General features: G+C 42.1%; 1 protein-coding gene across 1 annotated transcript in view; it reads left to right on the plus strand.

Moving 5' to 3' along the window:
• LOC310989379 (adenylate cyclase 9) overlaps positions 1 to 21,522 on the plus strand; it is a gene marked incomplete at its 5' end in the record, with an annotated part of 30,351 nt that extends 8,829 nt beyond the window's left edge. Inside the window, 9 exons of the mRNA XM_083976415.1 lie at positions 13,165 to 13,343; positions 14,865 to 14,975; positions 15,382 to 15,638; positions 15,800 to 15,902; positions 16,580 to 16,788; positions 17,597 to 17,756; positions 18,710 to 18,852; positions 19,058 to 19,078; positions 19,519 to 21,522. Coding sequence (XP_083832541.1) covers positions 13,165 to 13,343; positions 14,865 to 14,975; positions 15,382 to 15,638; positions 15,800 to 15,902; positions 16,580 to 16,788; positions 17,597 to 17,756; positions 18,710 to 18,852; positions 19,058 to 19,078; positions 19,519 to 20,869 — 2,534 coding nt within the window. The 3' untranslated portion in view covers positions 20,870 to 21,522. The remainder of the gene's footprint in view (positions 1 to 13,164; positions 13,344 to 14,864; positions 14,976 to 15,381; positions 15,639 to 15,799; positions 15,903 to 16,579; positions 16,789 to 17,596; positions 17,757 to 18,709; positions 18,853 to 19,057; positions 19,079 to 19,518) is intronic.
• Between the last annotated feature and the right edge of the window lie 3,403 nt (positions 21,523 to 24,925).

Raw genomic sequence — 24,925 nt, forward strand, 5'->3', positions numbered from 1 at the left:
CCATGCATTAGTTTATTGTGCAGAGGTGGATGCTGCAATGTTATCTCATTATACCCAAGGCTGCGGTCCCTTCAGAGTCTTTTCTAGTACTCAAATGTACAGTGTTAATAAGGCTCCTGAATGGAGAAGGCACACAAACACAATTACCAGTAGAATTGGATTCCTTACCACAGGGGACAAAACATCAAATTCCCAGAGTCAGCGATACAGTTCAATCATGTCATCTTGATGCACTTTTAGCATAATGTCTATAAAAAAGTCTTCTTGCTGCTGTCTCTCATTGACTACATGCTGCAGGCCTGGCTGTTACCAAACACCATAGGGGCTTTCACATACACATGAAAATGTGCTGAGATGATGTGCTTGTGTGACTTCCTGCAAACATAACGTTCTCTCCTGCAGACAGAGATGAAAAGTGACTAGAGAAAGCAGAACGGAGGAGAGGGCATGCAGGAAAAAGGTTAGAGAGAGAAGATAAAGTTTAATAGATAGTTTAATATGGAGTGAGACAGGAAGATGAATAGGGTTGCTTCTTAGAGATCACCTTGCTCAGGGTTTTTACTCCTACACTCCTACTCCTACTCTTCAAGTCTTCAACTGGCTTGTAGTCATAACACCAACCACCAGCAAAACACCTGAGAAAGGTTTCAAAACACATACACACTTACTCCAGTTCTACACCCTGAGCCCACTTAGACTAATTAGCTGTTGTAAGGAGCTGGGGTCAACTGGAAACTGCCGGCTCTCTTTAGATGGAAGGATTTCTGCTCTTACTGGGCCCAAACTGACTTTTATTAAGCCGAAGCTGTGGCTTTCACATAGCAGTGAAGGCCAAGCGAAGGTCTGTTTTTGTGTGAGCCCAGCAAGAATGAGCAAAACACGTGAAACGATTCTTCGCCGCTGCAGCTCTAAAGGCCACCTACGCATATAAATTGCATACACTGACTCGCAGTCGCAGACATCCGTAAACCTTGAGAAAGTGTAAGAAATGTAAAAGCATCTTTGTGTGTCTCTCTCCGGCTGTTGTATATTTGGTACATTGCGTTTCCCTGTTAGCACAGTGTGAATTGAGCTGTGCATGTGGCTAAGCTAGCTCTCCTCTCAGTTGTGCTGATGCCCAGGTGATAAATGGCTATCATGAGTCATTGATGCATCCTAAGCCTTTCTCCTTTGTGATCAAGGGTACAGAAAATGCCAGCACTCTTCCTAACAGACACACTCTAGACTTCACTGACACTGATGGATGGAGCTCACTCTTAAGGTGACACTCACAATAACCCTCCCCATCCACCCTCCTACGCACACACTTGCTGACACTTTCACACACACTTTCTGAGCTTTGCATTCAAGCACACTAAATATAAACACCCACACATGCAGCCGCACCCTGTCCATGTTTGTCGGCTGTAGTGACTCGTTAGTGTGCACAGCAGGAGCGTGTGTGTGTGTGATAAATGGCTGTGTGAATTATGAATGAGGGAAGATGACAGGGAGCCAGTTCACCATGAAGCCTGCTACTGCGCTCAGCCTGACTGTACATAGCTTGAGTGTGTAGGTAACCTGAAGTAAAAGTGTGTCCCCAATGATTACTTTTGTGCATATTTTTTGTCTGCTATAAATAGATCATGATGAGGTATTTTATTATTAGCAGGGCAGGCTGTGAAATTCATTATGTATGTATGTATGTAAGGCCAGTTTAGCTCTCTCCTGTTGGAGGATGAGGAAGCATCTAGCTACTGTGTGTTGAAATGCTGGTTTACACCCTTCCTGTGTTGTTCTGCTTTTCATACAGTTGACTATAGAAAGACTATTAGGCAATTATTAAGCCCCCTTCCCTCCCTTTTTTATGCCTGCACTCTGATTGCTGCGGTGGCCGCAGGCAGTCTGCTTTGAGATCGTCTGAATGTGTCCCATTTTCAAAAACGCAATATCTCAGGGACAGCTTGAGGGAATTTCTCCAAATTTGGTTCAGATGTTCACTTGACCTCATGGACGAGATGATCAGATTTACGTGGGCAATGGTCAAGGTCCTGTTCCACTTCCTGTGAAGATGATATCAGGACAGCCTGGGGGGGAATTTCATTCTGGCACAAACATCCACTTGGACTCAAGAAAGTTTTGTTGTCAAAGTTCACAAAACACTTTTGTGACCATACCACAAAATGTACATAATGGTTTTTATCAAGTCTTACAGATACTGTAAGAGTCTGGATAGACATAGAGTAAACTGCAACTTGACTGGTTGGTGGAGGCCTACAACCACAAGTGCGGCAGTGATTTTAGTCCTCAGCCCTACACTACATGACACTGTCCTGGACACATATACAGTGGTATATACAGCTTTTATTTGTCCATATAACAATCTTACAAGTCTTTTTTATTTGACATTATTCTGAATGTTGTGAAAATGCTTTAATAAAAACTAAGAGGATGTGACTTTGGCCTCTGGTAAATGGTGAGCAGCGGCAGCGCTGATCATTTAGCTGTTGTTTTGACCCAGTAATAGATGTCAAAGGTAAATTCCCAAAACAGCTACGCACTATGGCTTTTAGGAAACACTGATGAAAAACTCTTGGTACACAGTTTGTGAGTATTTATAGCACCAGCACTGAGTAGACTGACTCAGAGTACGCTACAGGAATACGGGAAAGCACGTGTCACCCTGTGCATTAGTGTGGCACACTGATGTGTTTTTAGCGGAGGTCTGTTGCACAGAGGAATAAACCATCAGGCTTCTGGCTTCACATGCAACACTAAAAATAAATTCAATTAGGCTCAAATGTTGGATTTAAGCTTTTTGTGGGATTTGGTGACAATAACAAAAAAAAACACCACTGGCCTCATCCTACTTGCAGTCCCACTGTGTGGCTGTTTCCTTCCATGAACCTAGTTCCCTACTCCAGGCTCAACTCCCTGCTCTGTCTTCAATGAGACAGCCCCCCCTCCATCCCTCCTGCTGTCACCTGCTCCTCCATCCTCATGCTTTATAACTCCAGGAATCCCCTATGCGGTCACTCCTGAGGGCCGTTTCTGATTTACTGTATATATCTATCCATGTGTGTGTGTGTGTACCTGATATATTCCCAGTAGAGGTCGTTCCCCATCCTTTTATTACTTTCAGTCTTTCTCTTTCTAACACCCCATCTGTTTTGTGTCCTCTGTCTCATTCTGTCGAGTCAGAGTTCTGCATCTGCTGTTTTTTAAATGACACCTTCAACAACAAACATTACTGCAATGCTTATCTTAACAGGCTGCATATCAGATTGTTTCCTGCCCCTATTTCTGTGCTTGACCATGAAATTTAATGAATCTGTCAATTCTGCTTTTTAAGTAGACACAGGTCAACACATTTTGTTACGTTGCAACCTTAAAATCATTTACCGTAAATTCTTTGCAGACTCATTTATTTATCATTACAAAGCAAAACACATGATTTTTTCCCCCTGAATTTAAAGGGACAACGAGGAGTTTCTATTCGGTTATAAAAAAGTGATCCGGTCGTTTTCGCTAATGCTGCGTTCCAGGCAGGCTTTTGAAATCGTAAATTACAGCTTCAAGTCACAACTTACGACTTTGTAGCGTTCCAGGCAACCCACTCGTGTTTTTCCGACCTGTTTTACCGGTGAAAGTCACTATAACGGCCACTCGTAACTTCCGACTGGTGAACTCGTACCAGATCGAACTGGTACCACTTCACGGTCGGAAAAATACGAGTTTCCTTGAACGCACCATAACAGTCCTCGTCGCTACGTCACCACATTCACGGCGTTCCTTGGCTGCACACACAGCCCTGCATGCCGTTCTCTCTCCTCATTGGATAAAAACTGTAGGATACGATAAATGTTTTCTCTTCGGCTCCGAGCAGAGCAGAGGGACTGAGAGACCCGTGTTTCAGTCCAAACACTCTATGTAAGTGATTGCTGTCGGAAGATATAACTATTTAAGACTTATATTAACACAAATATATCACTCACTTCTGCTTTAATGTGGATGAATCTCCGCTACCCACACTTGTTAATGGGCCCATTTTCGATAAATATATCGTTCTGTCTCTATCGTTATTTTGTTATTATTAGTGGTGGCGGAAATGCTGGTCGAGTCGACCAGCGTTTCCTTCATGGCGAGTCATGAGAATAACGCCGCAGAATCGCCGTTTATGGTCAGAACTACGACGGTATGTGAACCTCTTTGAACCTCTGACTTTAATTATTGATGAATGAAAACATGGGTCCGTCTTGCGCCGGTCAAAGAATTTTACGGTGCGCGCGGAGACTCATAAATGTAGTGTGAAAACGCTTCGCTTTTCCAAAACTCCTCGTTGTCCCTTTAATACAACAAAAGTATTGAAAAAGACACATAAAAATACTTTCAAATTGTGAATAACCAAATATTCAAAATTATTCTCTAGCAGAATTGTTTGGCCTCAATTATAAACATCATGTCTGGTGGAAACCAGGTACCTCATCTCAACGTTGGCATGGCGGTGGTATTGTGGTGCTATGTGTTTTTTGCATAGACGGATACAGAGAGACTGGTCAGGGTGGAGGTAGAGTTGAAGAGATGAATGAAAACATCTCAGGACTTCAGAATTGGATTAAGATTCGCAGGACAATGACCCCAAGCTCAAGCCAATACAACACAGGAGATGCTTATAGTCAACTCTGTGATTGTCCTTAAAGGAAGGGTTGGGGATCTTATTCTGTGGCATTTTTACAGAATTGCTTGAAATCCTCTCCACACCCAGATTGCAACCAAGTAATTTAATGCTTTTTCACAAAAAAATTCCAGGATCTCCAACCCTACCTTTAAGTAACCCAGTCAGAGCCCTGGCTCTCTAATATCTAATATCTCTGGGGAGATCTGTAAGTATCTTTCCACAATCAATATGACAGGGCTGGAGAGGATTTTAAGATAAGAATAGCAGAAAATCCCTAAATCCAAATGTGCAGAGTTTGTCAATAAGAACATAATTGTTGCGAAGGTTCTTCAACTAAGCATTGAGTGAAGAGTCTAAATACCTTTGTCAGTTTAATTTAATCTAAAAGTCCCTTTTGACTTTGAAACTAAAGAAACAAATGATTTTGGCATCATCATAACAACAATCATAACAAAATGTGAATGCACTAGACGGCAGAGTATGATTCAGAGGTTTCAGTGGTGGGAGCTGAGCTTGTAGTTAGCAACCTCATTTACTCCAGCTGTATCAAGTGTCCTCAGGGAATGGCACAGTGCTCAGCAGAAGATCCAGTACATTTTCATCATCAGCTCCCAGTCAAGATGCCATTACTCAGAATGTTGAGTAAGCAAAGTCTGTGGTATTAGAGCAGAGGGCGAGTTGAGAAAGTGGTGGAGCATGAGAGGGAGGGAGAAACTTGTGTCTGTGTTGGCTGCCTGCTTTGATCATTTACCCGGGGCCACAAACTCAGTCGCTGATTAATCAGTAAAGGAGCACTGCTTATACTTTTGGGTCAATAGTGTCTCAGGTGGAGATAATTCAGCATGCAATGATATTGAATTTCAGTTTGAAGAAAGACTGTCATGGAAAAGACGTCTAGTAGTTTTGTTTCAACTCCTGACCTTTGCGTGGGACTTTCCATTTTGAAGATGTGTTGAATAATTATGGCATTAGTCATATAAGATCTTTCAGAACTAAAGGTTAAAGTACTAAAGATTTCTTAATGGCCACATTAAATTGTGTTACTCTTTTAGTACAGAAAGATACGGCAGAGAAACTCAAGGTCAAGAATAAAAGCAATAAGAATTTAAAAGAAAAAGAAGGAATGTGACATCCTACACAAGGCTGCTCATAAAGCATTTCAGAAAAGTGTCCTGCTCTTTGATCAAAAAGAAAAAGCTCATAAAAATCTAATGTTTAATTTCAAAGAAGGGTTTATTCCTACTCTGCCATTTTATTTCTTTATTTCTTAAATCTTCCATTAAAACAAGTTACAGACTGAATGAGGGCAATTCAACATTTCTTTTGAAAAGAGATTGAGCCACATAGGAGATAAAAGTGAAATTATACACCACAGTGACACATTTTGTGTTAAAAAAAAAAAAGTTTAGAAGTGCAAATTTAAGCGACGTGTACACATTTCTGCCGCATGGGCCAGATGTACTGAATGGCATAAGGAGCCATATGGCCACCATTAAGCTAGAGATGAAAAGAAGGTAGGGGCATTAGTATTCAGAAGAGTGTGTGGAAGAAGCAGGGTTTGACAGAGGAGAGGAAGAGGGTGTAAAAGATTAGATGGAAAATGAGCTTGAGCTTTCAGGATGATGTCAGCTGGGGTAATGCTTCACAGAGAGGAGTCCCTAAAGCCCGTGTGGTGATGAGGTAAACGGACACAGGCTTGGACACGAAGGAACAGGAAGGATAGTTGGGTTTTGGATGGAGAGAGTGACAGGAGGAGAGGAAGACAGATAGCAAGAGTGACAAGAGAAAATACAGGCCACTAAGCAAGGGATGACGGTAGGGGTTTAAAGACTTTAGGGGATGTCAACTGTATCTGTTGTTCTGCTAGCAGACCATGGCAGCCTGAGACGGTCAAGGATGGAGAGATCTGACACACCGAATACAAAATGAGCTCAGAGAGTATGAGACAGACACAGCCAAGCGAGAGTTAAATACTTTGGAGAGATGTCAAGTGTTTCTATTGTCGTTTTTAAGTGAGCCATGGTGGAGCCCGGTTGAAGCCAGGAAAAAACACACTCTCCACATATGGAACTTTTTGTTATCCTGCCACCTCTGTTTACAGCAGTTGGGGCCAGACAGAGGGGAAGGATATTGACAGATTATGTTGATTGCAACAGGAAGAGAGAGACATCACTATGGCTTGTTGTGCTGGGACAGTGTGTTTTGTGTGTGAGCGGAGAAGTAATCTGACGTAATTCACAGTTTATAGAGATGTGTTTTTAAAACCAAAACTGAGAGCCAATGTGCTGAGAAAGCCCAGGTGGCATGAAAGACTTGTTTCTGTTTGTGAAATAGGGCTTATGTAACTTGTCACTTATCTGGGGTCTGTCAGTGTTTGCAAAGAACTTCAGTGAATTTGACATGTACATAATAGGCATGGCTAAAGTTAAACCCAGTCTGTTATACCTTGTTTGGCAGATGTCATTCATGTCTTCTCACTTGACTTCTTACAAAATAAAATGACTTAGTTCTATAGCACAGCTAGTGTTACAAATTTACATGATCTTTGTGTTCTTTGTTCTCAACGTACAGGAGAAGTCTGCTCTTGCAGTGAATGCTGACCTTTTAAAACAAAGCAATATACTTGCAAGCAAACAACTTTGTGTTGTCTAATATTGTTCTCGCAACTTCTAAGATTTATTTACTTTTTGGCCCCTTGCTAAGGGTCCTGAACTCTAAGTTGGGAAACCACTGCACTGAATGAACTAATGAACATGAGGCACAGAACAAACATAATAACATGATTAAGAGGCAGGACCATCTCGGTTGATACATTTTGATACGGATCTGATAAACTAAGTCTAAGAGTTCTTAATTGTAAAGTTATTTCTTTATTACAAGAACAGACTTGATTTGAAAAAGTTAGCATTGCAATTTAGTAAATAGTCCTATAAGTAGGTAATAATGTTACTATTAGACAAAATAAAAGTAGTGGGAGATCTAAATACACTAAATACTGTGAGGCACACAGGGCAGGCATCCTTTAAGTAGATCAATAGTAATTTGGGGATGGCTGATATGGATGAACATCATATTAGTTGATGTGTAATTCTGCAGAAGTTTTATGAAATGCAACTGTAAAAAAAAATGTATGGGCATGGTAACATGATAGGAATATGTTGTTGTTGTTTTTTTGCCTAGTCCAATAAATATGTTACAAAAATGAAGGTTCCTCATTATGTTAATGCTAAAATGTTGTGAACCAAATATTTATGTAAAGCACAAAACATTGCGTGACAATACAGAGATTTTCAAGGAGTACTTAAATTCAAAAATAGCTTCAAAGAATCTCCTCAGGTTGACAGAGCTGTGTTGTTTGATGGTATACCGGTAGTTATATTTCCCAGCCCTAATCTACCAGCCTACTCCAATTAAACATAACACTTGGCATTGATAAAACGTGTTGTTGGATGCGGGCCCAGTGCATGTGTAAAAAGAAAAAGAAAAAATCAGCATTTTGCTCATCGTGCTTGTTTGTGTGTGTAGTAAGTGAAGCAAAGTGTGAAACAGCCTTTTCCATATATTATTCAGAGGACAGAATTTTGTTAGACAGCATGTGAAACAGCGCTTACTGTTTATCTCTGACAGAGAAGACAGTTTGCCCTAATTTGACATTGTGAATAATTCTGCTCACCTTCTTAGATGACCTTTAATGCCTCAGAAGGAACCTGGGCTCAGCTGAAAAGCGGGAAGGTCAACACTCGCCTTCCCCCACTCCCACCCCATACACACACACACACAAACACAGGCTCACTCTGCCTCTCCTTTACTGTCAGAAACGACAGTGTGAGTGCCGATGTGATTCCTTATGAAAAATGCATATGTGTCTTTCATGCTTTCTGACTGAATGGGTTCACTCACAGACACTGCAAACATTTTCATTCTACCACCAGTAACCAGCCAACTCGCAGGCGTTCGCATCGTTCTATCCATTCTCCTCTGCTTTTTTCCTGTGAGTTTTCTTTTTTCTCTGCTCCAACTGTTACCTAAAATCTCTGCAAGCTGTACATCTCTCCCTCCTCTCCCCCTGCGAACCATGCTGCAGTAATAAAGTCCTCCTAAACAGCCTGTCATGCTGGATAGGTTCCCTCCTGTCCCTCCTGCCCTCTTCCACCCCCAACGGGGACAGGATGTACAGTGTATATCCCAGTACAGAGACGCAGTAGGGCATAGGAAGGGGGGGTGGGGGCCGGTTGGCAGTGCCAACTGGCATGGAGAGCTGCCCAGCCTACCAGTGCTACTTTTCTGCACCACCTGCTCCACTGCCCTCCTGCTCCAATACCTGGCCCTGGAAGGCAAACCTGTCAGTGTGGTTAGATCAGGCGCATGATATGTTTGTGTTTGTTTGTTTTTTCGCGTCTGTTTGTATGCTGATCCAAGCATATCTTCCAACACTCCTTTGCTCTCCATTGCCGTCTGTGTTCCCCTCCCTGGGACGGCGGTGTTGGCTGTTCAGCCCCACTTGGGTTGCAAATGGAAACAGAAACAGGAAGGTAGTTTTTGTGCTTTGTGTAGCATCCAGACCTTCTGTTTACCTGCTCATTTGCTCAGGGCCGATGGAGAGTTTCTTTTAGAGCATCTAAAAATGATCACTGCAGCCATGACGTGAGTTGATGATGTGAGTTGCGTCCACATGTTTCAGTCACATAAAGAGGAGTTTTAGGGACGGCCATTGTCCCAGAGGAGCGTGGCCGTGCTATGAGGAGGCGTGAGGAAGGGAGCGGCAGAGTTGGTATTATTTGTTTGCAAAGTGCTTTTCCTCATGTCGCTCTCCTCTGTCCTGAACAAAGGGGCTTGAAGAGGGAGATAATGTGACTGGGCTCTCATGGGGAAAGGTTATCTACTGTTGCCTGTCAGCTGATAGCACAGGACAGTACACTTGAAGTCCCACAACACCCAGAGGCTGCCACTAATGATGCTCGTCATTTACCCAGGGTCATCAGAGATGGAAAGAGGCCAGCACACGCATGTACCTGCATCACAGATCGTCAAACAGATGTGCACAGACTGGCAGATGGATAGTCTCTCTCTCTCTCTCTCTCTCTCTCTCTCTCTCTCTCTCTCTCACACTCACTCACACACACACACACACACACACACACACACACACACACACATATACAAACACACACGCACACACACAGCTGGAAAGAAACAAGAGACATCAATTGGAACACGCAGCGTGAAGCTCCCTGACCTTTTTCCCTGCTGTGAGGCCTTTAGAGCACAGCTGTATTCTGATGATGTTGGACCCTGTTGAAGTGGGCAGTGGAGCCAGCTGCTGGTCAAAGCAGTTAATCAGAGCCACAATTTACTGCCTGACAACACTGCAATCCCAGCTGCCATAAGGTCGGATCGTAAAGACGAGAGATTGGCCCAGAATGGCCAGGAACAGGCACACAAACATCTGCAGACACTTGAACCAATGTAACCCCCTCATCTAAACAAACACACACACATACACACACAATTTTCCAAGCCCCCTGCAGTCGATTTATCCTCCACTTCTCTGGCTGTCAGGACTCAGCGGCGTGAGGTGATTCCTCGAAACAAGCTGCTACAACATATGATTGATCTAAAATACATCCACATTAACCTGTGGAAAGAATGGCAATGGATTTCTGCCCATAATCTTGACCCATGCTTCTCTTTCCTAGTATGACATACTGAAATGTCTAAAGTCAAGACGGAAACACAGTTATTTCGATTTAAGTCAAAGCCTAACAGGAAGTGATGGACAGGGCAGGCCACAGCTGATCTCCTGTCACCTCCCTCAGCTGTCAGCTTGTTATTGTCTCCTTTTACTTTCGGCCCTCTCTTCTCTCATTGTGTTGCCCTCTTGTCTAGCCTTGTATTCGTGTCCAGCATCTTGTTTTTAATTGACTGTTATGTCTATTTTTTATATTGAGTTATTATTCTTTCGTCCATTTTCAAATATTTTCTGCTCGGTCTTTCATGCTTTCTCTCCAGTAATGTGGCGAAACGCATATTATCTAGCTTGAAACACTTCATTATCTTTAATAAGCGGTTACAATATTGAGGAATGGAGGCTGAATGGTTCAGTGATTTCTGTTTAGGTGGATTTGGCTTGGACTGCAGTTTTATTACCGCTCAGCAGTCACCAGTGCTTTTTACAGCATGGTATTGGATTTTGCATTTATCATGCCTTGAAATATATTAATAAACACTGAATTATGACTCACATACGTTCGTAGTTTTGTGAAACAATGTGACTGTTTGTCTGACTCAAATGCTCTCAATCTGGCGTGTAGAAATCTCAGAGAAGAAAACAGTCGGACCTATGCAAATGTCTGCCCACAGTCAGACATCTTTCTGCTGCCTTGCCTACATTATTTAAAGATATCTGTACCTGTGGTGTTTTTCGGCCAAGTTGAGGGGAAGACAGACACAGAGCAAAGAAAAAGAGAGGGAGGAGGAAAGTAACCTTGATGACCCATGAGCAGAAACAGAAATCAGTGTGTATCATGGTGGGAGGCAGGGAAAGATTTCATTAGCCAACTAATGAAATCAGTCAACGCTGTGTGTGCGTGTGTGTGCTTTGTGCATGTTTGTGTCTTTGGCTCCATCTCTGACAGACAGCCACACTCACATCTTGTCATTCTCAGTCAAAAGCTCCCCTCAGTGTCCTGCTGCCTCTTTTCTTGTCTGCTGTGCCATTCTGCATCACTGGTGCAGGGAATTAGTTCTTTGTTACTGCTGTTTACTGCCTTCATTTCCCATCCCTGAATCCTTCATCCACCTGGCTATCGATCCAGCTACAGCGAGGTTGTCCATCTACACCTCCGCTTGCTGTGTGTATATGTGTTTGACTGGGTGTGTGTAGGTGGTTGGAGGGGGTGTTTTCAGCAAGAATCTCATAATTGCTCTTGTATGTACACATCTGCCTCTTTTTTTCTCTCTCTCTTCAGATGCTTGTATCAGTATTTGTCCGTTAAGTTCTGTTTGTGAAGGTGTGTCATTGCAAAAGCTACAGTGTACCCCTGTGTCATACGTGAGTGTGTGTGTGTGTGTGTGTGTGGGTCTATCTGTCAGAGAGCGCAGCCCCTGGGTGACTCAGCAGAGGCAAGGCAGTGGCAGGCCTGTCTGAAGTACTTAGGGCAGACAATGCTCAGAGCCCGAGGCTGCAACTTCACTGACAGTTGAATTATATGGCTAAGCACACGTCACAGGCACTTACCTGTGCTAGTGACAAACACACAAACACACACACACACACACACATGGATACTTGTTACTGTCGTTGTGGCTTGTCACAATAAAATCCTGCAGACAAAGGCTGAGGTTCAGTCCTGCACTTTTTCTACGTAGTCTCACTGAAGTGGACTGAAAAGCCATGTTTTATAGTGACTGAAAGTGTATCAGCTGCCTTTCTATCTATTCGTCTACGTATTTATCCAAGCAATAAGGTTGGCACCAAATAACAAAACAGGAAGTGAGCCATATGCCTGTGATTAAAATTGCTCAGTGGGAGCATCCTGGTGACCCAGTTGTCTAAGTTTGGGAAGAAGGAAGAAATGTTACTGGGAGTGATAATATCACAGTCTTATGCATTTTAAGATACCTTTTTCTCAGTTCAATGCTTTTTGTCCGTCAGCATCAAATATTCATCTCCAGATTGTCATGTTTTGGTTTTGATTTGGTAAAATCTGTCACTTCAGAAAGCCGAAGCGTGCAACACACCTGCACGCACACACACACACACACACACACACACACACACACACACACACACACACACACACACACACACACACACACACACACACACACACACCTTGTAGGCACGATGGAAATGATAACATGTTGATAGACGAGGGAGGTAGCAGGTGTTCAAATATTTGGTCCGGGCCTGTTTCGACTAAAAGCTAAAAGTGTCTCATGGTCGTTGTGGAATCATGGAGACAACAACACAAAGATATTCATGTGCTGTGTAATTCATACGTAACAGAGCAATTATCTCATTACGGAGAAGGATCTATGTGAGTTAAGCATTTCTACACATTGATTAGAGGTGTGACAATGTGTTAACTGTTCATGTCTTGGTGTTAGTCACTGTAGCATGCCGCTATTTCTCTCTAGCTCATCACTCTGACTTGCACCACACATCCTGTTTGAACACTGTATGTTTGGATACATACAGTCTATTGATATATTTATATGGAAACAAGAATGACTAATGTATAACCTTGGTTTTTCCAAGTAGGAGCGATTGATATTCATTGCTTCTCTTACTCTCTCTTTCTCGATTCCAGTTCTCTTGTCAGTGCTTGCTTATATAATTCACCAAGGGAATTCACTCTGCTGGGTACTGAGGCTCTGCTGAATCCCAAAACAACTCCACAACCACCAACCACACAGGGATGACTAAACCCTACTCGAACCTGTTCTAATTACATCCTCTCTCTGTCTCTGTCTCTGTCTCTGTCTCTGTCTCTGTCTCTGTCCAGGCCTGAAGACCTATCTGATCTCTCGCAGAAAGGTGGAGCCTCACTCTCACTGTTGCTGCGTCCAGCTGGGGTCGGACCGGACCGGACCGGAGCACGCAGATCCTCGGTCTCCCACGGCCAGAGTGCACACACCTGATGGAGCCCCTACGGCCTGCAACACGGGTCCTGACAGAGCAATGGTGAGTGCACACTGTCAAAACTAAATGAAATATCAGACATGTAGGCTAGGATGAGGAAGTAAGTTTTTTTGTTTTTTGTTTTTTGCACATCTACACTGCCTGAGGAAGAACGGCGGGCTGCATGTTCTGCTGCGGCCTCTTTGATGTTCATCTTTTTGCGGTTTGTGTTTTTGTTTATGTGGGTGTTTCAGAAACAGTTTCAGAAGCTGTAATAAATGTTCTCCTTTTTTTTCCCAATGCAAGAACTTCTCTTTGTCCTATGTGAAGGATGTGAAAGAGACGAAGAAGACTTGCATCCATATCCACAGGATTTTTCTATACGTTTCATGTAAATGCATGATTTAACCTTGTGAACCCTACTTACATCGTTAGGACATCTTTGTTGATTTCCATCTTTACTTCCTGTGCACGCATACATTTGTGTAGTCGCCTAGTCCTCATTAAATCCTTATTAATAAGGAACAAAGAGGACAAAACAGTGAGATCTTATTAATTAGGCATTAGAAAGTGCCTTTCTTCCCAGCAGGCCATCTACATAATAACTGACCCTTAGTGCTCATCAGCTCAGATCATGTCCATCCATTATGTCCTCCTTAGCTCTGCCTTCAAGGGAAATTTCTCATTTTCTTTTAAATTGTACCACTAGGTCACATACGCACCAAAACTGTGCAACACATTATTCTCTTATAATTGCCCTCAAAACCTGCACCATTGTGCCCTATATTCACCCTAATTAATCCTCCTTTCTCTGCACATGATCCCCACGAAGATCCTTCTGCCAGGCCAGGTGGAAGTCAGCGGGGGAAGGGGTAGTGGCTGCTTCAAAAGGAGTAGGAAGAGGATAAAGGATGATGTGCAGGTGGATCTGTAGGGGGGGAGTCAAACTGAGTAGAGAGACTGGATCTCATTGAGGCATCTTCAAAAAAAAAAGAAGACAAATGACATTTGACTGTGTTTGAAATTATATATCTTGTGTGTGTGCGTGCGTGCGTGTGTGCGCGTGTCTTTGTTTCTCAGTACTTCACAGCATGATGCACACCATTGTCATGGTCAATTATAGCACAGTATGTCACACCGATCTCATTCTCATATACGTACACTCACACTCTGCTTTGTGTTTGAAGAGGATGAGTGGGTTGAATATAAGGACCTTGATCTCGTCTGGACCACCTCTACGCCTCTCGTTTACTCGCAATCTCCCTTTCGGTTTCTCTTTGGCTGCTGCTGCTCTTGTTAACGTTACCCTCACTAAAATGTATTAAGCTGCTCAAATTCTGTAAGATCAATAGAAGACCTGTCATTGTGCATTTAAATGCCAGCCTTTGTGTTTTCGCTGCTGCAGCACTGTTGAGATCACAGCTGATGCATTTGTTCCCTCGTCTCTCTTTGTCGTGCCCTGAGACTCTTGGATGCCGGTCGGTCGCTGCCATCTTTTTATGTTGTACTCGGCTCATATGCCTTCTTTGATATGTATCTCTCAATTAATTTATTCTCATTCTTCCGACATTCCCCCCCATGCAGTCTCCCTGTCTGTCCTGCGGTGTGGTCCTGATACCAGGGGAGGATCAGGCAACAGAGGAAGCAGCGGTGCTCAATGGATGCCATGACGACCACAAGAACAACAGCAGCAAGGTTAGTTGATTGTTGTTAACTGAAGCAAACACACAAGACTGCATGCTGTCTGTCTAAAATGTTCAATGACTCACTTTTTAGTTCGGTGCATGGTGCCTGTCCGGTATTGTATATTTTTTGTTTCTCCATTAAAATACTGGGGCATCATGAACTACTCCGATTACACTTAGTCAGGCCCACCAACAAAAAGAAGGACTCAAAACTAGTTCAAAGAAATAGAACTCCATGAGTCCCAGTTTAAGAGCGCCACAGAGACATACTTTTAAATTGATGTGGCTTACAGCTCACTCTCAAGCTTTATCTTTCATATTTACACCCCCTATAATATTTCTGACCTGTTTCCCTCACAAAGAGCCGTTATCACTCCTTCTGTCCTGGACTTCTTCTTCCCCTCTTTGCTCCTCAGGACTCGTCAAATCTGAAATCCTCCCCAGTGATCTCTGCAGGGCGCACCCCCAAGGCTCTGAACGGCCTGCTCAGTCCGCGCCTGGAGGCCTTGACCAACAGCCAAACATCGCTGTGTGAGATGCTGCAGGAGAAAGAGAAGAAGACGTGGACGGGCGGAGCCATGGGCATGGACCACTCGGCGCTCATCCCCCTGCGATCCAAGAACTTCAGGGAGAGGAGTGATGCCCACTTTGTGGACGTCATCAAAGAGGACAGGTGAGGATTAGTAAACGTATTAACTGAATCACTCACATAATGTACAACTGATCAGCCGTGGCAGAGAAATTGTAATCAGGTCTTTGATAGGTAACCAATTGTAACATTTAAAGTCCTAACTGTGTATTATCTCTACTGACTCTCCTCCATGCCTGTGACAGCCTCATGAAGGACTATTTCTACAGACCTCCTATAAACAAGCTGAGCCTCACCTTCCTGGAGAGGAGCCTGGAGTCTGCTTATCGAATAAGCTACCAAGAGGAGGTGTGTGCAAGTGTGTGTGTGCAAGTGTGCGTATGTATGCGTGTGTGTATGAACTATGTATGTGAGTGACATAATGGTGCTTGTATGCATGAGTGTGCGTCTGTTTATTTTTGATCGTATCTGTACTTTCTGTGAGCTTAACATAGTCGCCCTCGTTCTGACTGTGGTTCAATAATCGGTCAGAGTTTTTTGAACTGATGTCTTTTCACAAGTTCACTCATACAGCCCCTTCTCTCTTTATATGTGAGCAAATCTGCACGTCTTTGTGCGATTTTGTCTTTTCTGCTGGTTTGTGATTTTTACGTGTGTGTGTGCATGAGTGTGTGTGTCTGGTTCTCGTCTAGGAAACCTGTTAGGACTGCGTTATGAACAGACTGGTCAAGACTGCGGCAAAGAGAAATCACTGCAGGACCTTACAAGTAGATTTGTGTTAGGTTGTGTTGCCCTCTGCTGGTGTAACACTGCAAGTGTATTTTCAGTCTCAAACTGTTGCTACGTAGTTTGTCACAGTCACTTACATAGACATTTCTGATAATTTGGGGGTTTAAACTTACTTAAAATCATTCAGTTTGAGTGATATAACCTCATCTGAAACTGTGAGACTTATTTCCATTTCCATTATTTCCTCATTTTCACTTCCTCATCATTACCTCTCTCTCTCTCTCCCGCAAACCCAGGTGGAGACTCAAGCAGCAGTGCAGACTTTAGCCAGTCAGACATTCAGCTCTTTCCTGGACATGCTGCTGTGCTGCTCAGTGTTTCTGGCTCTCTCGCTGGCTTGTTTCCTTCGACCACTTGTCACCCACCAGAGTTGGTCCACGCCGACGCTCAGTCTGACAGCTGTAGCCGCCGTGCTGGAGGCACTGGCTCTGCTGTTCTCTGTACGGTGAGATGCTGAACACAGAATGGAGGTCTTTAACTGCTGTGAGACAATTTATCACTACACCTGGCAGGGAAATTATTTTTATTTCAGCTTTTTAAACAATTTCCCCAGTTTTGTTAAATATTTTATTTTATATATTTTTTATTGTTTTTATCCTCTGTGAGGCACTTTGTGTTACAACGTATGAAAAGTGCCATATACATAAAGTTGATTTGATTTGATTTGATTTAGACAAACTCACGTCATACAAGGTGACATTTCACAAGGTGCTCTTATTGGTGAAACTTGCGAGCATTAACAATATGTACTCTTTTATGTGGCACACTTGACATCATAATGTCAATTAGTTAATCTACAAGAGTGGAGGTGTTGGAACCGTCTGAAGGACAGACAGCTTCCAGAGGGACAATGAATTACTTTTTGTGGATCTGAACGTGACAGCGTTCTGTCTCATTGGAAGTTCTTCCTGGACTACAGTCTCAAGGAGAGAGGAAAGACACATTCATTCGAGTAGTATTAATACAAAATCTACAGAAAACAAGTCCACACACTTTTTAACATAAATTAATTTCATTATGTTGAGTGAGTGCCCTGATCCACAGTAGTGGAATGTGGTCATGTGGGTATATAAAGGCTTTGTAAATGCAAACCAAGGTGCAGACAATCATGTCTGCAATCAGCTTCTTATTCAAGGTGGAATCAGACTGAGTTAAACAAGACACTTAAGTATGAAATAGACACTTTGTTTGCAACATCTCAGTTCCATCACACTTATCCATATCAATCACTGCTTCTTGTTTTTCATCTTCAGTATGGCTTTCTACCGGGACAGTGCTCTGAATTGCACTCGGGTGCTGATGAGGGCGATCTCAGGCTGGATAACTCGTCACTTTATAGGAGCTGTCCTGGTGTCTCTGCCCGCTGTGGCCGTCTTCTCTCACATCACCTGTGACATGCATCTCTCCATCCAGGTGGGCTTTCTGATATTTATGTTGAAATAGAGCAGGGGTGTCAAACGTGCAGCCCGTGGGCCAAAAGTGGCCCGGCAGAGGATCTTAATAATGTACCAAAACAAAGGGAGAAATTTTAAGTTATTTTTTTAAATAGATTATCATGCTATTATTTTACTGGTCCGGCCCACTTGGGATCAAATTGTGCTGTTTGTGGCCCCTAAACTAAAATGAGTTTGACACCCCTGAAATATAGGGTGTGAAATAATGGTCTTATGTCTGACCTGTAAAGCACGATTCCCTGTAGGGCTATTGGTAAAATTTCTATTGCTGAGTTATTAACAATTATATTAAAGCAGAAGTGAGTGATATATTTGTGTTAATATAAGTCTTAAATAGTTATATCTTCCGACAGCAATCACTTACATAGAGTGTTTGGACTGAAACACGGGTCTCTCAGTCCCTCTGCTCTGCTCTGAGCCGAAGAGAAAACATTTATCGTATCCTACAGTTTTTATCCAATGAGGAGAGAGAACGGCATGCAGGGCTGTGTGTGCAGCCAAGGAACGCCGTGAATGTGGTGACGTAGCGACGAGGACTGTTATGGTGCGTTCAAGGAAACTCGTATTTTTCCGACCGTGAAGTGGTACCAGTTCGATCTGGTACGAGTTCACCGGTCGGAAGTTACGAGTGGCCGTTATAGTGACTTTCACCGGTAAAACAGGTCGGAAAAACACGAGTGGGTTGCCTGGAACGCTACAAAGTCGTAAGTTGTGACTTGAAGCTGTAATTTACGATTTCAAAAGCCTGCCTGGAACGCAGCATTAGCGAAAACGACCGGATCACTCACTTCTGCTTTAAACATTATGCCTCTTAGTTGTGTAGCATGTGGACAAGTGAAATCTTTACATCTGCTTACATCTTGAGACACAGTATTTGACTTGGTATTGCTTTCTGACCTTTATTTTCCCCAGTTCACCATGTTCATCTGCTGTGCTGTCATCATAGCTATCATTCAGTATTGTAACTTCTGCCAGCTAAGCTACTGGATGCGCTCAACTCTAGCAACATTGGTGGGACTGGGCCTGCTTACCTTGCTCTTCAGCTCCCCTTGCAGGTACAACAGACTTGCTAGTTAATAATAACATAATATACTGTCCAAAAATATATTTATCAAATGAATTATGTGTTGAATAACAGTGTAGACATAATTCGACTGCAGGAATTTCAAGAAAAGGGTGCAAGTACACACTGGATTGTGTTGGACATCTGGATGTATTTGTCACATTAATTAGTTGCCACGTGTCTTTTATTTCTTCCAGCGTCAAGAGTCTGTTTTTCTGGTAAGTTCATTGATTAATGTAAGCATTGTTATTGCCATAATTTCAACCAGCTCACACGTGTTTCTCAAAAAGCAGAAGGCTTCAATGCCTTTATCAGAGAATCAAGGAAGAGCCTTGGTCAAAACTTGGCTATGGACATTACAGGTTGTGGTTGCTGTCCCAAGTGTTGGTAATTTACTTTTTTTTGTTAAATTCTTGCCTGCATAACAAAAACTGCATTAGATGGGATGCACACAGTCAATGCCAAAAAGCTTTTATAGTTGTGGTTATTAGATTAATTAAAAAATAATTAGTTTTGACAAGAATAATGTTTATTCCAACCTACTGTCTTCTGTTTCCCTGCATTTCTCTTTCCCGCTTTATGTTTCTCTCTCTCTCTCTCTCTCTCTCTCTCTCTCTCTCTCTCTCTCTCTCTCTCTCTCTCTCTCTCTCTCGACCAGGTCCGAGAGACAGAACAACAACAGTAACAGCTCCATTGTCATGTCTGACAGCCCAGTAGACCCTGACACACAGCCCGACCCACAGGAGTTGCTGGGCCCTGAGGCCTGCGTGGCCTTTTTCCTGCTACTTCTCCTGGTCTGGTTCCTTAATCGTGAGTTTGAGGTCAGTTACCGCCTACATTACCATGGCAATGTGGAAGCTGATCAACATCGCATCAAGATCCAGAACATGAGGGACCAGGCTGACTGGCTGCTTCGCAATATCATCCCCATCCATGTAGCAGAGCAGCTGAAGGTCACCCAGAGCTACTCCAAGAACCACGACAACGTGGGGGTCATATTCGCCAGTATCGTTAACTTTAGTGAATTTTATGAGGAAAGCTATGAGGGAGGCAAGGAGTGCTACCGTGTCCTCAACGAACTAATCGGCGACTTTGACGAGCTGTTACGGAAGCCTGCCTTCTCCAACATAGAAAAGATCAAGACCATCGGTGCCACTTACATGGCAGCAGCCGGCCTCAATGCGCAGCAGTGTGCGGATGCGGCGCATCCTCATGCCCACCTCCGTGCTCTTTTCGAGTTTGCCCTGGAAATGATGCACGTGGTGGATGACTTCAACAAGAACATGCTGGGCTTTGGCTTCAAGCTTCGCATCGGGTTCAATCACGGTCCTCTGACAGCGGGGGTGATAGGCACCACTAAGCTTCTCTACGATATCTGGGGCGACACAGTGAACATCGCCAGTCGCATGGATACAACAGGTGTGGAGTGTCGCGTCCAGGTCAGCGAGGAAAGCTACTGCGTGCTCAGTGGCATGGATTATGAGTTTGATTACCGTGGCACAGTTAACGTCAAAGGCAAAGGTCAGATGAAGACGTTCCTTTACCCTAAGTGCAGTGACAGTGGCCCCGTGCCTCAGTACCAACTCTCAGTTTCCCCAGAGATCCGAGCACAAGTAGACGGTAGCATCGGGCGCTCGCCCACTGATGAGATCGCCAGCATGGTGCCCGCAACCAGCATGGCTGCAAGCACTACTAACACTATGGTACCCAGTGCCAGCGCTGGTTCTTCTGCTCCCACAGGGCTTAGTCATGAGAAAGAGGCAGACAGCCGTGAAAGTCGTCCCTCCCTGGAGATTTCTCATGCCAGACGATCTATGTCTCACAGTGGCCTGACATCTATACCTGTTACTACTCTAGAAGGGCCTCCTCCTTCTGCGAATAGCAAACAGCTCATCGTCTCATCCTCAGTCCAGCAAAGTGCACCGCAAAATCCAACAAAGTCCCCGAGAGACATCAAGAAGGGCAAATATGAGGATGACAATAGTATCGGAGAGTTTACCAGACTGTAAGAATACGCTTACAGTAAACTATCTACCCTTTAAGCTCTTGTTCCTGCCAATTGGCATTTGTAGAATTGCTGTGTATTTGGTCCCATCAAAACACCCATAGGCTTCTTCTCTGCATCGGCCAGGCAGCAGGTTGTTTTTAGTGTAAATCTGATTGGCTGATATAATCAGCAGAGGATGCTGGGTGGACCACAGTGAGAGTGTCAGGCAGGAGCAGAGAGAAAATGGGAAGATGTGATGGCTGACTCTGAATCTCCTCTTGCCTGCTACAGATCCCATCATCTCCCATTAACTTACTTGATTATCCTCCTAACACCTTTAATCTTGATTATTTTTCTTTCATAATCTTTTAAGTGCCTTTAGAATAGAATAATTTGTAGACTAAGCCTTTTTGAGTAAGGAAAGGGAAACTGTAAATTAGCCAACTTTGGGGGGTAAAATTGCTTTGCTTTTCTTACAATTTTTACTTTGCTCTGATATTTTGCCTTTTACCAATGAAAAGCTCAGAAAGCTGACCTTGCATATGGAAGGATAGCTACAATGTGAGGTTTATCAAAAGTTATGCTGAGTGGAGGGAAATTAGATATCACTCCCAGGTATCTAAGAGTAAAATCTGCACTAGGATACAGTGGAGCCGGTTCCCATGTTCTTCATGGAAGCCAGAAAACTCATCATGGAAGACACAGCAGAGACTAATCAATAGAGGCTAAGGGCAGATGACGCCAAGCTGTGTGTCGTGCGACTGTATTTGCATGCATGCAGCGTGTGTGCGTGCGTGTATGTGTTCGTATGTATCTGTGAGATCACACAGGGTCTAATGAGGAGAGGTGCCTCCGAGTTACTTGACAGATTTTGTGAAACTGCAGGATGACAAACACTTTAGGAACGCAGTAGAAAAAAAATCTTGTTTGCTGATGTGGCAGCTTTTTTCTCTGGCCTCGGCTAAGATCTTTGTATTGCCTCATGACTGAGGAGGCATAATGGTGGCTATGCATGCTTCCAACAACAACACCACCATAGATGAGGCTAACTACTACTAATGTTTGTGCCCTCCCTCCGTGATCCAGGCTCTGGTGGGAAGTCAGGTTGTGTTTAGTCAGTGCTGATGAGTATTTCAATGGGTCCTACAAGACACTGCTGTAACTGTGGTGTCTTTAGCCGTGACTTTAGATCAGTTAGATAGAACAACTGCCTAGGTTTGCAATGGATTACACTGTGTGTTAGTCGATAGTGCTTTTAAGACATGGATAATCAAAGTGGAATGTCACAAATCGAAACTAAATGTGTTTTTATTGTATTTATTGTTACGCAAAACTTGAACTGTTCATGTGAAGCTGCCCTCTCTAATCTCTGTGATATGAAAGACATTACTGAATGCAAACAGCTGGATGCGTTAGCTGCTTCAGTCTCGCAACGGCATGAAACATAATGTAATAGGACTGTAAAAGCAAAGGCAGTGCGCCAGATGTATTTCATATGACGCCCTCAGTGTTTTTACTTGTTTCTTTTTGACTTAAATGATTCCATGTTGTTATATTATACTATTAAGACATGAAACTAATAACTAATAACTATACATCTCTCACTGTTACATTTTCTCTCTGTTACTGTTTCTTAGCAAAAAAGGATTGTGTGCTCAGAGGCAAAAATAAAAAGGTATTACCACGTAATTCACTTTAATGTCTAATTTTTGGCATTTAAATATCCTGTACAGCAGATTTACAGCCTCATTTCTTTTACATTGCTATTTCATAATTACTTATTTTAAGAAATAAAGCAAATAAGATGAATAGAAAACAACAAAGAACCAGTTTGTCTTCTTTTTTTCATACCATTTTCAGATTACCCTAAAAGTTACTTTGTTTGCTTTGTTGTCAATGTGTGAAATTAGGGTAACTTGTGCCTTTTAACTTTGAACTCTTTTTTCCCCCCCATGTCATCACGAATTTGGTTTAAGACACTCAACAGCTTATATGGGAATGTTTACTTTCGTGCTTGAAGGTCATAAAATTTGAGCAGTGCCTTTTCTCAACATATACAATTAAACATAAATACACCAAACATATTTTTTTTTTTACATTAGTTGGCCTTACTGCACTGTGTGGATTTCCTTGTACATTTCTTATTTATTTATTTATTTAGTGCTCGGGTGGAGTTATGGTTGTTTTAAATGCAATAATAAGAGCTAAACATCACTTGGTTAAAAGGGAAAACAAACTTCTTTTCGCTTATGAGCACACAACTCTTGTACCAGCCCAAAATTTGTTTTTGTTTCACTACAATAAAGGGACACTTAGAATAATTATTAAGAATTATTACAAGTAATTGTTGTTGTTGTTATCCAAGGTTAAGTGCTTAATAGAGGATGTGATAATTGAGTGTCGGGTAAAACGCATAAGCTATGTTTCTTAATTTTTTTTCTTGATAATTTTTAATAAGCTCTTTTCAATATTGTGTTTTTTATAAACTGTTTTTTTTTGTGGATTAGTGTTGTTTGCGACTAACATAACATTAAGACAAGGGTGTCAATTCACAGATTTTTTTTTTCACTGCAGAAATGAGCATCTGTTGTTTTAGTTGGATTTATTGAGATGTACGTGACATTCGGACGAGAATGACACACGGGGAAAACTTTGATGCCAAAGAGTGTCATCACCATCTCATGAATTTCTTCTTTGTATATTATGTCTTCTTCTTAATTTGCAGGTTGTGTTGTTCACATTCAAAAAGAAAAAAAAAAGCTAATTTATATGCTCAATGTTTAAACACATTTGCACAAGGCACTCACTTTTTATGTACAGTATGCTTTTATATTGTATAGTATCTGAGCATTTTCTATTATTTATATAAGCGCATGTACTAGAGTACTAAATAGTCAAAAGAACTTGGTTATTTTAACAATGTTGGAATAATATTTGTGCGTCCTGTTGGCCTGCATGTGTGTAAAAATGTACGAGTGTTTGTAAAACTGTGTGGTTGTGTGTGTTTTGGAGGGGATGCTTTAATCTTAGCAGGAATGTGACCCAGGACATTTTATTCAACTTTCTCATCTCAAAAAGTATAACATACTAGAACAGTAAGGCTTCAGTCAATACAGGTTTTCCTTTTTTGTTTAAACTGGCCAAATAAAGTGGATGGGGCACTAAAAGGTGTCTGGTAGTATATCTCAGTCGCCTTCTACAGGCAGGTTTTAATGAATTGTTGCTTTCTCTGGAAATGTTTTTGTATATAGCACGCTAATAGGTATGCAAGTGAAAGTTAAAACTGAATAAAGTCAGTTGCTGGTAAATGTTGTCTGGTTTAATTTATAGCCGATGCACTACATCCATGTTGTGTGCTGAACTGTAATCAAGTGCATGATTTCTTGCTGTACTCAGTTATTCCTGCTTTATGTTTTATATTGTATGTTTTATATGCTGTTACTCCATTGCCTTACAATGTCACTTTTGCAGATGAAGAGAAATATTGCTATAGAATAAACCACCCAACATAATATGCACCCCAAACCAGAAACAACTTATGAATCAGTAATGTTGTTAATCTGTATAATTTGATAATTAAAATTTGAATAAGAGCACGGTTCCGTATAATATTGTGCTATTACTAGGCTGTGGATTCAATGTATTTGACTTCTGATCTAGTATTTCTTTTCACTGTAACTGCTATTTCAACTCAAGTAAATGATCTGAATATTTATTCTAGTGAATAACAACTACTAAGTAATAGTAGGCTATGACTCTTCTGCTACTATTGATTTATTATCAGAAAAACATATTAAGATGATTTGCACCTTAACCCGGCCATATATTATTACCAATGCATTTCAACGGTGTATTTGGTCGATGTTGTGACAATTAAACTACTTTATGTACTTCTAAGTATTCTAATATCACAATAAATGACAAAAATAACATGTTTATTTATCTGTTAAAGTTTAGTCAAGTCAAAATGTATGAAATTACATTTAAAGTAAAAAAGAAAAAGAAAAAAAAGTGTCTATAACTGTCTAAATCTATGATTGTTAGGTCTCAAAATCACTTCAATAGATGCTCTAATTTT

This window comes from Trachurus trachurus, assembly GCF_905171665.1.
Source record: "Trachurus trachurus genome assembly, chromosome: 8".
NCBI lineage: Eukaryota > Metazoa > Chordata > Actinopteri > Carangiformes > Carangidae > Trachurus > Trachurus trachurus.